This window comes from Hyperoodon ampullatus (genome assembly GCF_949752795.1).
Source record: "Hyperoodon ampullatus genome assembly, chromosome: 7".
NCBI lineage: Eukaryota > Metazoa > Chordata > Mammalia > Artiodactyla > Ziphiidae > Hyperoodon > Hyperoodon ampullatus.
The window spans coordinates 85,265,727-85,279,699 of NC_136920.1; the positions used below are offsets into that span (position 1 = coordinate 85,265,727).

General features: G+C 50.0%; 1 protein-coding gene across 1 annotated transcript in view; it reads left to right on the top strand.

Annotated features, from left to right (window-relative positions):
• SNX19 (sorting nexin 19) overlaps positions 1-4,704 on the top strand; it is a gene marked incomplete at its 5' end in the record, with an annotated part of 37,307 nt that extends 32,603 nt beyond the window's left edge. Inside the window, 4 exons of the mRNA XM_079707710.1 lie at positions 1,267-1,451; positions 2,242-2,329; positions 3,274-3,436; positions 3,863-4,704. Of these exons, the coding sequence (XP_079563836.1) occupies positions 1,267-1,451; positions 2,242-2,329; positions 3,274-3,406 (406 nt within the window). The 3' untranslated portion in view covers positions 3,407-3,436; positions 3,863-4,704. The remainder of the gene's footprint in view (positions 1-1,266; positions 1,452-2,241; positions 2,330-3,273; positions 3,437-3,862) is intronic.
• Between the last annotated feature and the right edge of the window lie 9,269 nt (positions 4,705-13,973).

A 13,973-nucleotide genomic window follows, 5' to 3' on the forward strand; every position in this document is an offset into this window, starting at 1 on the left:
TCTGCCATTCTTGCCCTGCCATCACCTTTCAGACTTCCTATTCTTAGAATCATCTGTGAGCCCTGGGCTTGGGGGATTGCAGCCCCCAAAGCTGGAATGCCTAGCTTGAGTGGAATGCAGACTGTCTGGCAGAGTGGAGGTTAAATAAAGTTTGCGTTGGCAGCCCCCTCTGCTCTTGGATGGGCGACAAGTAGCTCGGGTTGAGAGTGGTGGCATGAGCTGCATGTGGTGCGGTACCAAATAGAGTCTTCTGTGCGTGAGTAACGTGGCTGATGGTTCATTCATCACAGCCACAGCCATGCCAGTCTCAAAATGGGACCTACTAAGGAGGCCTCTGCAGTCTTAAACCTCAGCTAGTGACCGTATCACTCTGAAAAAACGCAGAGACAAGTAAAGAATTAACGTTGAAATGCCTTGCAGGAACTGCAGGTTAGGCATACCTGCCCCCTCAGAGTTACTGACTCGTTTTTGAAAGCAAGACAAAGGGGTAAATTTTCATTGTAATAAGAACAATTGCCAGTCAATCAACAAATTTTTCACCTTGGGAAATTTTTGTTATGGGGAACTCTTGTGGTGCTTACAATTTAGTTGGAAAAGTCAAGCTGTAGACACATGAGAAAATAATTTATGCTCCAAAGTGAAATTCTGGTGCTAAATCTGTGTTCTAGAACTGAGTGCCAAAGGAGACCTGAGGAGAGAGAGCATTTCTGGCTGGAATGCTCAGGAAGGATTTCGTGGAGGAGGTGGAGTTTGAACAGGTTTTGCCAGAGGGACAGATTTCTGTTACTGGAACGGAGAAGGCCTGGTCTGTAAGGAGCAAAGGGCAGACGAAGGGAGTCCTCAGGACAGGTCCTGGGGGCTTGAAGAGCAACTGGATACGGACAGGGTGGCCGGGGAGAGGGATTTGTATAAAATCACCAAACCCTGCACTCTGAAGGCTGTGTGTACACGTTACTGAGAAGTTCTGGTGCTTTCCACTGGGGGACAGTTGGAAAGGTGCAGCCTTCCCCAGAGCCTGAGGCCCCTTTCATGTTCTGTCCTAAAGCCCCTAATACTACACGTGCCTCATAGCAGAGCTCAGTGAATAATTATGATAGTATTATTAGTCGTCTTCAAATTCTGTGATCCCAAGTGGTTGATTGGCTTGGTTTCACCCGTGAGAGTCGGTGCTCACTTGGCTTTGCTCTGTTCTGATTGCTCACATGACTCACACCTCGCTGCATCCTTTCCTCCAGGTTGACCTGACCCTTCTGTCTTCGACCACAGGTGGCTAGAGGTGCAGGTAGCTACTCTGACGTGTCCTCAGCGCTGGGTGCAGTACCTCCGGCTTCTTCAGGAATCCATCTGGCCTGGCGGGCTTTTGCCTGAGTATCCTCGACCCGTAAGGACCCAGGAGCAGAAGGCGGCTGCTGAGAAACAGGCCTTGCAGAGCCTGATGGGAGTCCTGCCAGGTGACTGGACAGTGAGACTGATTATGCCAATAACTGTTCCTTCCCGTCCTGCTTCACCACCATTACCTACACCCTTCCCCGTTTTTTAAAAGGGCCTTGGCTGTGGCTGAACTCAAAAATTTGTTGACCCCCCATTTCCGAGGCTAACAGGAAAATGGTCAGGACTTCCAGGGATGCTGAGGGAATGGGCAGGCTCACTTTCGGGCAGGTCTCTTCATTTTCCCACCAGATGAAGACTTCCTGGTCTCTGCCAATTTATGGCATTTTGGACCAGGGAAGAAAATGATATAGGTCCTGCAGAAGCTGAGCTTGGTAACTTGGGGCCAGTGAGTGAAGTGCATGGTCCTTAGCAGTAGATAAAAACAAACTCTGAAGAAGGTTCTTTCCCTTTGCTTTATATGGTTTTTTTGGAGGGCGGGGAAGGCAGTTTGTTGCCTGTGGTTGTGCTGGGGGAAGCAGGGTACAGTAGTGAACTCTTAGCCTTGGACAGTGTTATTCACTCTTACTAACCTCTGTTCTCCAACCTAAACTGTTGTATCAGAAGTACCTGCACTTTAGTGACGGGTTACCAAATTGTTTCTTGAGGCCCATTCTAATTTAGATACGTAAAGTTAAGAAACATTTTTCTTGGCTTTTCCCTGTTTGCTGACGATTTTAGTTTGGCTGTGTGGTTCAGAGGTATGCCAGAAGTACCCAGTATGATTAAAGACAGCAGATATCTTGAGACAAACCCCTTAGAAGCTAAAGCTTCAGCAGTGACACTAAAACCACATCTGTTTTTCCTCTTCAGATATCGTCGTAGAAATCCTTGGGGTGAACAAATGCCGGCTGAGCTGGAGTCTTGTCTTAGAGTCACTGCAGCAGCCCCTCATCAACCGGTAGGCACGGCTGAAGCCGTCTCTGGTCTGAGGCACCTTGGGTTTCTGGGTGAACAGCCTCACTGAGAGGAACGGCGCCGCAGTCTCTCCTCGCCCTGGGCCCTGGGCCCCGGCCCCAGAGTGTGATGACCAGGCCCACACACACTGGGTAAAACCCACTCCGCTGGCCCCTGAGCAGGTGTCAGGTGGTCAGAAGCCGGTGGGACCAGCCACTGTTTGCATTTGGAAGAACTCAATGCAGGCCCCGACGTGAGCTACTGAAAAGGCCCCGTCAGCCCCCAGGCCTGTTCTTCCTGACACCTGCCTGCCCCTGTGAGCATCTCGAGAACAGCCCTTGGCCTGGGCAGCACTTTCAGCATGGGTCTTTGCCTGATGTGAGGTCGACAAGATGATGAGTTGGCCTCTGACAAGGGGACCAGAAATGCTGGTGCACCCTCCTTGAACAGTACAGAGAGGTCAGTGGTTCCCTGGCTGGTGCCTTGGGGTGGAATCCTTTGCACGTGTTGAGTGCTCGTCCACTCCCCTCTCACCCCCCGGCCTGCAGCATGCCGTGTCTGTTAACTGTCGCACCCCAAGGCTCCTGGCTTTACCTCATCACAGGTAACCTGAAAATTCTTAGTAAGTTGTTATCACAGGGATTTTTCCCTCCCTTAGAGTTCTTCAGAGCAGTGCCAGTGTGCTAATGTAGCTAGCTATAAAGCAATGCGGAATTTCCTAACATCCAGTCTCAGGTACCATCTCCACCTTTACTGGGGTCATAGCCTTTATGAGTTCAACAGACTTTTGTTTCATGGCAGAGGTTTTGTCCAGCTGTTGATGTTTGGAGTCCACTAAGGATATCAGTAGAGGGGAAAGGGAGAGGGAAGATAAATGTCATAAGCAGGATCTGGTGTCTCTAGACGGAGCCAGACCCTCCTCTAAGTTGTTTTGTTCATTTGTTTCAGGCATTTGATTTACTGCCTCTGGGACATCATCCTGGAATTCTTGGATCTCAGTGCCTCTGCTGAGGAGTCCGCCATAACCAGCTCTGCTGCAGACACCCCAGGCAGCCCCAAGAAGATGGGCATCTCCCCTTAGCCGGAGGTTATTTCACCCATTTCTTCGAAGGTTAGGAAGGGAGCATTACTCTGCCACCCAGAGACCAGTCAGAAGGTCTGTGCCTCTGGAACTGGGCTGTGGCTCAGAAGGCCTGGGGTCTCAGTGGCACAGTTCTCCCCCAACTTACACTCCATTTGTAGCAGGCAGTGAGGGGGTATATGTACCAATTGCACGCATACCCATTTCCATGCCTCTTTGGTGGTGTTTGGACTGTTGCTGGTGGGTGGATCCTGCTTCCTTTGGAAAAGGAAGCTGTGAGGTAGAGAAATGAGCCCCTTTTGCCTCTCCTTTGCCCTCCTCCCTAAGGTTGTTTGCCGACAGCCTGGCCCTGTGCACACGTGTGCCTCACCCACCAGTGCAGGTAGACCAGGAGAAAAACCATAGCCAGATTTTCTTAGAGGAGAAGACAATCTTCTGAGTTCTCTTTCCCACCAGGAAACTGAAAATTCATTCGGGACCACTCTTGAAAGCCAGACCCCTGGTCCTACCTAGCTTTCCAACAGCCCCGCAAGAGAGAGGGAAACCTTTCTCAAGGCACTCCTTCCAGCACATCGGCCCCGTAGAGGGTGTCCCTGCAGGCTTTCTCCCTGGGTGGCTGTACTCTTCCTGTCCCAAAGACCTCAGCACAGACTGACAACACTTCTGGTAGATCCACCCGACCCTCCATACCCTCTCCTGAAAGCTGCACCACAGGTTTTCTTTACTAGCTTTCTAACCCCCTCCCCAAGAGCAAGTGAGTTTTGACCTTTGTGGCCTCCCCTGTCTTTCTTCAACCCAGTCGCATGGCAAGTTGCACATTCAGCCCAGAGCTGCCCGAGGGAAGGGAAGCACTTGCTTCTTGGCTGAGAACGCCCAGAGGAGGGAGGGTTCTCTCTCCACAAGTCTCTGGCAGGGATCTTTAACTCTAAACCAAGAACATTAGCAGCTTACCCAGAAACAGCTTTTTACTTCCTGTTCCTTCAGGATCTAATTAGTCTTGAAGAGCACTAGTGGTGAAAGCAAAGGCATGGCGTCCATTAGAAAGACGGACAATTCGTAGAAATTGGTGGAAGGAAAGGAGGGACAGAGAGCCAGGAGGCAGGCGCTGCACATAGGTCTCGCCGCGGGGGGTTCGCTCACCCTCGTCCCTTTAGCTTGTGCTCGCTGGGGAGTGCCTGCTGCCACTGAACTGGGACCCTTCCACTTGGAGGAGGGTCTTGGGGTTGGACTGGTGAGAAAAGGGTGGGTCTAGGACAAGCGTCAAAGTTCTCTTAGATTAAAACGTCTCACAGGAGAAAGCTGTGAAATCTTTCTGCTTCCCTGCACCCCACCCTGGAAGGCTTTTAACCATCAAACATGTAGTGAGGTAATTGGGGGCTTTAGCGGTACTGTTAGTGCCTAAAGGCAAGGGGATGAATAAGGTCATGTCACTTGGTTCCTTCTGCCTTAAAAAGTTGATTGTTGGGCTTCCCTGGTGGCGCAGTGGTTGAGAGTCCGCCTGCCGATGCAGGGGACACGGGTTCGTGCCCCGGTCCGGGAAGATCCCACATGCCGTGGAGCCCCTGGGCCCGTGAGCCATGGCCGCTGAGCCTGCGTGTCCGGAGCCTGTGCTCCGCAACGGGAGAGGCCACAGCAGTGAGAGGCCCGCGTACGGCAAAAAAAACAAACAAAAACCAAAACAAAAAAGTTGATTGTTACAGTCACTTTCTGGCTCCAGAGTTCTCAGAGCGTCTCCCACCCGGGGCACTCACAGGAGAAGCCGCTCAGCATTTCTCCCTGTGGTAAGTGTGTGCAGGGTGAGGGACTGCAGGGGGCCCAGCGACACTGCGCCGCCCCTCCCTCCCTCCGCCAGGGCCAGGGTGCTCTCCAGGAGAGGCTCTGCTGCCCGTCTCTCCCCGTGCTTTGCTCTCGTGTGTACTTGCCACCTATACTGCTTTGAATCTCTGCTACTGGTTCTGGCTCAGATAGGACACAAAACCAGTACACAAGCTGACACACTGTTAAACCCCTATAACGGTAAATTCTAAGCAATCTTCTGATACTTCCAGCCCAAAGAACACTTCCTTGTATTTCGTGTTCTATAAGAGACCCCACCTCCATACTCTCTGCCCCAAAAAGATCAGCTGTCTGCAGACCCTCCTTCTACCCAGAAGGGAAATAATGGATATCGTCAAGGAAATAATCAAACCCCATCTGGCTCTGAAACGACCTCCCGTGTTTAGGTAGCAGGTTCAGACGACGAGGGAGATAAGCATTTGGGAGCGAGCCACGGGTCTCAGGAAAAGATACTCCAGCTGAGAGAGTGAGTGATGAATGAAGAACTGGACCTACACTAACCTGGAACATCTGTGGTTCCCCGTTCGCCCTGCCCAGCCCCTCCATTTCTAGCTTCCACTCTTCCTTTCCTCGTGGCACCCAGCAACAGTTGTTAGGTCCTGGGCGGAGTAAAAATAGGTGTCAACATGGTCCCTGGCTATATGAGTTAGGTTGCTTTAGACTGAAATTAAATTACTAGAAGCATTTATTGTCTTCCCTCAGATCAGTACCTGAGTGGGTGAGGCCCAGGGGTGGGTGGATTCAGCAACTCTGACCTCACAGAGGGCCCAGATTCTTCCCATCTTTTTGCTTTGCCCTTGTAAACATGCTAGCTCGTCCTCAGACCTCCTATCTTCATAGTTGCTGCGGTTCAGGGCATCACATTCACATATAACAATATCCATGAAAGAAGGCGGGCGTCTCTCCCATGTTTTCTTCTAAAGAATGAGGACACCGTTTTCCAGAAGCCCTCCAAGATTGCTCTTCTCCTGACTCGGCCAGAACTGCCCACCCCTGAGCCAGTGCCCTGACATTGAGGACGTGTGACCACGACTGGTTCGTAGTAGTGTTTGTCGCCCAGGGAGGAGGTCACTCTCCAGGAAGGTTAGATACCTGAAAAAATAATTAGATGTTAGCAAGGAAAAAGCAGAGAAAGGGTGTTGATGAACAGGGTCAGGTGCAGGGGCCATCCTGCCAACATCACCAAAGTCCCCGGTGCTCTAAAAATAACGAACCAGCTAAGGGTAATGTTTGTGGAAGGTGCCATGTGAAGCACTTCACGTACGTTACCCTACGTAACCCACACATCAGCCCTGTAAGGTAGTTCTACTCTCTGTCCCCATTTTATAAGGGAACATGAGGCACAGAGAGACGTGACACTTGAGGGAAATGGCAGAGCTGAGATACAAATCTTGTCAGTCTGCCCTGAAGCCCACACACATAACCATTGTGCTAATCTGCCTTTCTTCTTACAAAGCAAAATAAGACGGGTTCCCACTTTGAAGGAGCCTATGGTCTAGTAGACATCTGTGGTAAAGGGCCAGGGAACACATATTTTAGGCTGTGTGGCCACATGGTGGTCTCTTGCAGCTGCTCAGCCCTTCCACTGTGGTGTGAAAGCAGCCACAGGCAATGCATATTCAGATGACCGGCTGTGTTGGCATAAAGCTTTGTTCACACAGAGGGCAGCCGGCTGCGTTTAGCCCAGGAGTAGTTTGCAGCCCCCTCGTCCAGTGAGAACAGTGCTTACTGAACTTGAGTGTGTGCGTGAGTGACCTGGCGCCCTGGTAAAGGCCTAGCGGACTGCATTCCCACAGCTCCCAGACGTAGCCAGTGAGAATGCAGGCCTTCAACCGCACCTCAAGTATCAGGGGCTTAGGACTCGGACGCCACCTCCAACTGGGTGCAGCTAATGCACCACTAAATATACAGGAAGGGCACTTAATTGAGGCTGGGGAGCCAGGGAGAGCCTGAGGTGATAACATCTGAATTGACTTCTAAAGGATTAACGGGAATTAGCCGGTGAAGGAATGGGGAGGTGTCCAGGTGGAGGGCACAGTGAACCAGGTGGGCAGAGGTACGGAGAGTAGACCGCGGCATACGCATCCTGTCCGGCCTCACTTATCTGAGGTGCCCCGAGTGGCCAGGCCCACAGGACAGATGGAGTGGCGGTTGAGGGCCAGGGGTGGCCGTGTAGCGGGCGCGGAGGTTCCGCCTCACGAGAGGAAGCAGGTTCCACCTCACGAGAGGAAGCAGTCCTGGAGGCCCGTCTACACCAGTGTGAGTGTGACCCTGTTGAACTGCACACTTCGAAGTGGCTGAGACGCCACATTTTGCGTGTAAGTTACAGCAGTCCAGAAATTTTAAAGACAGCTGCGTGCGGCCCAGCACAGGGCCAGCCCGGTGTGTGGGGAGGGAGGGGCGAGAGCCGAGGCGGGAGCCCCGCGGGGTCAGGCGGAGGGGGCCTGTGGGCACGAGGGCCCGGCGGGTGAGGGACCTCGGTGGGTTCCCTCTGCACGGCGGGGGTCAAGGAAGAGTACCCCTGAGAGCGTCTCTCATCTGCAGGCCTGCTACCTGGAGCAGGGGGTTCGACCACACGCGCGCGAACCACCGGCCTGGTCCTGCCCCTGGGACTCGGCTCCTGCCTCAGCCCCTCCTGACCCCCTTGCTCCCTCCCAGCCTGTTCCCGCCGCTGCCTGCATATGAGGTGGCGGAGTCCTCGCCCTGCCACCTAGTCGGCTCTGAGGATGCCATGTGGTTGGGTAACTCACCTGCACCGAGACTCAGGTCTCTCGTAGAAAAAGGGGCGAAAACGTTACAACACGTTTGAGAGTCGATCGAGATCACGTGTAAGAGCAGGTTTGTCAAGCGCCGGCGCCCTGCTGGGACGCAGCGGTGCCATTACTGGCCCCTCCTCAGCTCCTGGGGAGCCTTGGAGCAGCCTGGCTCCGGACCCCCGGCGGCCGCGCTCTGGCCGGCCCCCACCGCCGCGACCCGGGAGCCTGCTGTTGCTCCTCGCCGTCCTGCGCGCTGCAGGGAGATGCGCTTTCTGAGGGTGAGGACGGGAGGGCTAGCCAGCCCTGCGGGCTGCAGACGGGAGCAGGAGCCGGGAAGGAGCCGTAACGCGGGGGAAGGGAAAGCATGATGCTGCGCTCATTGAAGCCCCGCTGGGCGGGCTCCGCTGTAACGCGGCTCCTCTGTCCCCTTTCCACCGGGAGAGCCAGACGTCACAGGGCAGCGCTTGCTTGCCCTGCCTTGGCGGGCCAGAGAACAAAGCGCCGAAGGCGGAAAGGTTTCCAGCCAGCAAGCCTCCGTCGCTCCTCTGTGGCGTAAAGGGTGAGGAGGCCACTGCTGCTCGGGAGAGAGCCCGTGAGGGGCGGCTACCCCAAACGCCCCTCCCGCACCGAGACTGGTCTGCTACTTCGTAGTGCAGAGACGGCAGGGTCTGGTTTTCTTAAAAACAGGCAGGAAAACACGAACCCGGAAGAATGTGTCAAGCAAGAAACAAGTGAAAATCATCATAACGTTTCCCTGCCGTGAGCCAGGAGCAGCGGGGTTGAAGCAGAGGCAGCACGAAGCGGTGGAGGAAGTTCGGGCGCCAGCAGCCCCCGTGGCACGTGCGCTGCGCTCTTCTCAGATTCGCTGAGCCCTCCTGCCGCGTCCCGTGCACTCCCACCTGTCTCTGGTCTGAAAGTACCTGTGAACTCGGTTTTTCTGGAAGTGCACACAAGCAAGTGATAGGATACAGAGAACTACTCCTGGCTTTGATGTCTTCACCAGCAGGACAGAGTCTGGTTTCCCCACACATCTTGATACTGCAGACCTCACCCACAGGCGCTTGCTTCTCTAGGGGCCACTGGCACACTGTTTCTGGGTGTGGAGGGCTGGAGGGGAATGAAAGAAAAGTGATAGAATCAAGATCCAAACTTAGCAAACATTTCCTAAGTGACATTATCTACTCATTTTAATCCCAGATAGGCCTCTTTCTCACCAATGTTCGTTTAGGAAATGCAAGCTAATTTTAGTATTAAAGTGTCATAACGGTTAAGGAGGTAAATCTGCGGCTTATGTATAAATAATCCACACTTTGACTTTTTCTCAATTGAAGTGTAGTTGATTTACAATGTTGTGTTAGTTTCAAGTGTACAGCAAAGTGATTTAGTTATACGTATATATGTGTATATCCATTTTTTATGTTTCGATTATTTTCATTATAGTTTGTTACAAGATATTTAATATAGTTCCCTGTGCTATACAGGAAATCCTTGTTGTTTATTTTACATGTGGTCATGTGCACACTTCGACTTTTTTTTCTTCCCCATATGTTCCCTGTTACTGTTGCACTATATTATTATGACCAATGGAGAGTGGGTCATACTTACTTCCAGACACTTGGATTAATCAATGGGGGATAAAGACCAAGACAGATAAACACAAAAGTCTAAGGTTGCAGATAAAGGCACTATCATGACCACAGAAGCTATGACTTCTCTGTGCTGGGTGTAGCGTTGTGTGGTGATCTGTAAGCTCGGGGCATCAGCCCTTTTGCCTGTGCCGCTTGATAAAGAATCATTCTGCCCCTGTAGCTGTCAGAAAGATTTACCATGATTTAGCAAAATGTCTGCATTTCATTTCATATCTTGCCATTAAGGAGGACAGACCTTATTAAGGAAAAACCAGCCCTTTCTTTAGAGTTTATATCCTTTACAAATACATGGAGTCCAAATTCAACAAAGTGATGGCAAACCAGATTCTTTTAAGAACAGTGAGGGCACCGTTCATTAAGGCTTCATGTGTCTCTAGGAGAATCATGCGGGCTTGGTTGGCAGTAGGACTTTTACTTGGGGACAGAATGTATTATGGAGTTGGTTTAGCCAGGAAGTTGGATGAGATAGTTTCACAGAAGTCTAGGGGCTTGTGTTCTGCTCTCTCCTGCTCTGTCCTTTGGCCCATGTTCTCTCTCCAGGTAGATTCCCTTCCTTCCTCCAGCTGTGCGTGGGTGGGCACCCTCTATCTGTCAGAGCCATTCAAGTTCAACCTTCTCCTTAAAGCTTTATCTGATGGTGCCACTCAGAGTTATCTATCAACACGCTGCCTCTCAGGTCCTTGTGCACACGTGTGGGGTCTTCAGCAAGAGGTTATAATTCTTCAAGGGCAACGAACGTTGTATCTGTTCTACTCCCGTTATATCCCGGTGCCTTCTCAACCCTTTTATCTACCTAGTGCAAAATAAATACTGAAGCTCGTTTAATTAAAGACTATTATGCTTATCAACTCTTAGGAGGTAAAGTATGTGAACAGGTTGAATGAAAGAAGAATTTGCTGGGGACAGAAGATGGAGAAGGGGATGAGGCGGAGCCAGGTTTTCCTTTTTAGGACCTTATATCTTTATTCTAAAGCAAATATCAAATGAAAGAAGTTCATTTTTCTATTGCCAAAACCCACACAGTTTTATAAGAGTGCTGTTTGCCATCTAAGTAAGTAGGCCATAAGGTTCTAAAACTATACGCTTTTTAAAGAAAATTGGTCCTGATTTGAAAATGGTTTCTAAAATGATCCAGCCATAAAAACACCCAGCGTGCCCTGTTTACTTTCCAAGTCCCCCACCTTCACCTACTCTTTACCTCACTGGGATCAGAAGACAAAACAAAAATCTGCCTGCAAGAAATATTCTCTATTTCTTCCTTCCCCAGACACAAATTTGTAAGGAATGCAGTTTCCATGAGGAGAAAGACAACTTTCTCTCCCAGTTGCTTTCTGGAAATCCTTTGGTCCCAGATCCAAAATTCTCTATTTCACACCTTCTCTAATAGTTTAAGTCATGTCTAAGATACGGCAAGGAAAACTCTTCAAAGACACAGTAATAACCATGAAGAAAAGGAAGCCTAGCATAAATGCCTCTTCACTCTCACAGGTGTTTGCTATCTTCCCCACCAAGTTTACTGCTGCAACTATTTGCCCAAACACAGATCAAAACTGGACAGCTGCCATCAGAATGAAACCTTAGGAATCTAAGACATCCAAATTAGCTGCAGGTCAACATGAAAGTCGCCTGCTCTTTCTGGGCCCCAGAAGGAGCCTCCAGACCATGACTTGAAAGAGGGCAAGTGCAGGTAAAGGAGGAAGAAGTTCAGTCTGAGAATTAAAACAGTGATGCATTTCGTGAAAAGTAGGAAGCTCTAGACAATGTAGTGCTTGGGTCATATATTATGTTAGAGTCGGCCCACGGAAGAAGGATCCCATCTGCTGTGGAACGAAGTCCATTCCTGTGCCAGTGCACATTTGCACAACACATGATGTGGAATAGTCTCTGGAGCCAAGATTGGTTGTGTATCCAGCCCGGGGCAGGTTGGTCAGTCTCCAGTGTAAACCTCCTTGGGATTAAGCACTTATTCCAGTGTAGAGCGCTAGGTAATTAATACCAGATCCCTTCCAGACAGCTTTGTATATCCTGCATATGGGTGAGGACCCAGAAAGTTTCCTTTGCAACGATCTGTTTGGATGAGATAGAAGCTGTTGTTTGAATGTTTGAAACAGAATTTGCCCCCATGTACAGGTGTGTGCCTTGCACAGACATGGGCTTGTGAGTGGCATACAGCATTTGCTTACAAGGCGAGAGCTTGTCTGGACAGATAAGAGGGGAGATAAGTATGCATGTGTGGAGACGGCAGTAATACTCGTGGCCTCAGTGCTTGAAGAGCAGGGCTGTGCACCTCCTTCTAGCAGTCTGGAGAGGATTGAGGTGAGTGAGAGCTTGTGTTTCAGCAGGCTCCGCATCCTGAGGTTTGGGATGTGGAGAATGCCCACTGCTGGAGTGGAGTGACCTGAGATCTATATAAGATTAGGATTTCTGTAGATGTTTCCCAAATGATAGAAATTTTCCTCATCTAGTCTTGTTCATAGAAGGCAGCCTTGGACCAATAGTTTGCTTCACCCAATCCTTTCCTGTGTTTATTTCTGAAACCCTTTTCTTAAAAAACCAAACTAAGTAAATAATAACAGGAAGAAAAATTTTTATAAAGACTTCATAGCTCTGTCATTTTTCCTTTCTTATGCAACTCAAAAATTGCTCTCTCTTTATTCCTTAAATTTTCCTCCTGTATCAGCTTACCAGTCTTTGTGGGTTGACTTGGCTGTCCCACTAGTCTAATTGTCTCTATGATAAATTAATATGGACATCAACTTAAGATAGCAGGTAAACTTTAAATGTATGATATTTCATATACTTGACTCCATATTTGATATTCTATGAGGAAGATTGCCCTAGTATTCCCTTCTGTGAAATCAGAATAACCATCGACCCTAAGATTAAACATTTTCATAAATGCTTTACATGGTCCAAACTATTCACACAATGTTGTAGACAAAATGCTTGTGTCCCTCCCACTGCAGAATTTTTATGTTGAAGCCCTAGCCCCCAGTGTGATGGTATCAGGAGGTGAGCCAGAGGGAGGTAGTTAGGTTTTGATGAGGTCATGAGGGTGGAAGCCCCCATGATGAAATTAGTGCCCTTGCATGAAGAGGAAGAGACACCAGAGCTTCGTCTCCTCACGCACATGAAGAGGTCACGTGGGCCCCCAGTGAGAAGGTGGCCACCTACAAACCAAGAGAAATGGCCTCAGGATGAAACCTACCTTGCCAGCATCTTGATCTTGGACTTCTCAGCCTCCAGAACCATGAGAAATAAATCTCTGTTGAAGCCACCCAGCCTGTGGGATTTTGTTACGGCAGTCCAAGCTGACAGGACACAAGACTAGAAAGGTTAGCCATGGGAATCTCTTCCCCTGACTTTAAGTCTGGGTTCTGAGACTCAGAGAGTTTAGTGACTTGTTGAGTTTTCCATGGAAAACCTGTTGTAAAACTTTCAGACATTAGAAAATGCAAAACAGCCTCTGGAGATACTGCTGAAGTTTTCCTCTCCCTTAAATCATCTCTGTAAGTTCAACCTCCTAGAGAAAACTTTCTGAAAACCAGGGAGAAAAATGCCAAATAATTAATGCTCAAGTGGGAAGGATGCCATGTAAAAGCAGAAGTGGTTGCTGATTGTATCTGTTCATAGTTCTGTGTGCCTTTTACCTGCTGCCCTGAGAAGCAATGTGTAATGAAGAAGTTCCTTTTTAAGAAATGAAACGTAATGAAACAGAAGTTTCCCTTGAATTGGCTGGGCTCAGCAGATCTTGCTTGGACTGTATCCAGCTGTGCTCGTGGAGCTGCACCTGGAGTAGGTCTGTCCTGACCTGCCCCTGAGGACGTGCCCGTCTGTCCTCTCCAGCGGCTGTAGAGCCCTTGGGGGCAGATTGTCTTGTGTACTGTGATTTCTCCAACTACTACACCGTGGCATCTCCCTAGTTTCCCCTTAAATATTCTGTCGTCTCACAAATTCTCAGAGGCCATGGCTGGTTCCTTCATCCTCTCACACGGGCTCGGAACAGACTTTGCCTGCACACAAAGACTTGCTCTGTAAGTGGAGTTGGCAGCCTTCTTGTGTCAGTGAGTAATGTCTTTCTTTCTCTTCTGGTAAGCTTGGAATCCTCAACGCCATCTGGCAATTTTCTCTCCATCTTCCTACCCACAATGGAACCACACCCCTGAAACCCCCCTTAAAAGCCAGATGACAGCAGGAACCTTCCACTGAGCAGAGGTGAAGCCTTAGACATCTGTCAGCAACCCCGCTGTAAAGATCTGCCAGCTTCTCAGATCAGTATGGGAGGAGGCTGTCTGAGTGGGTTTCATAGCTGCAGCAGTAACACCG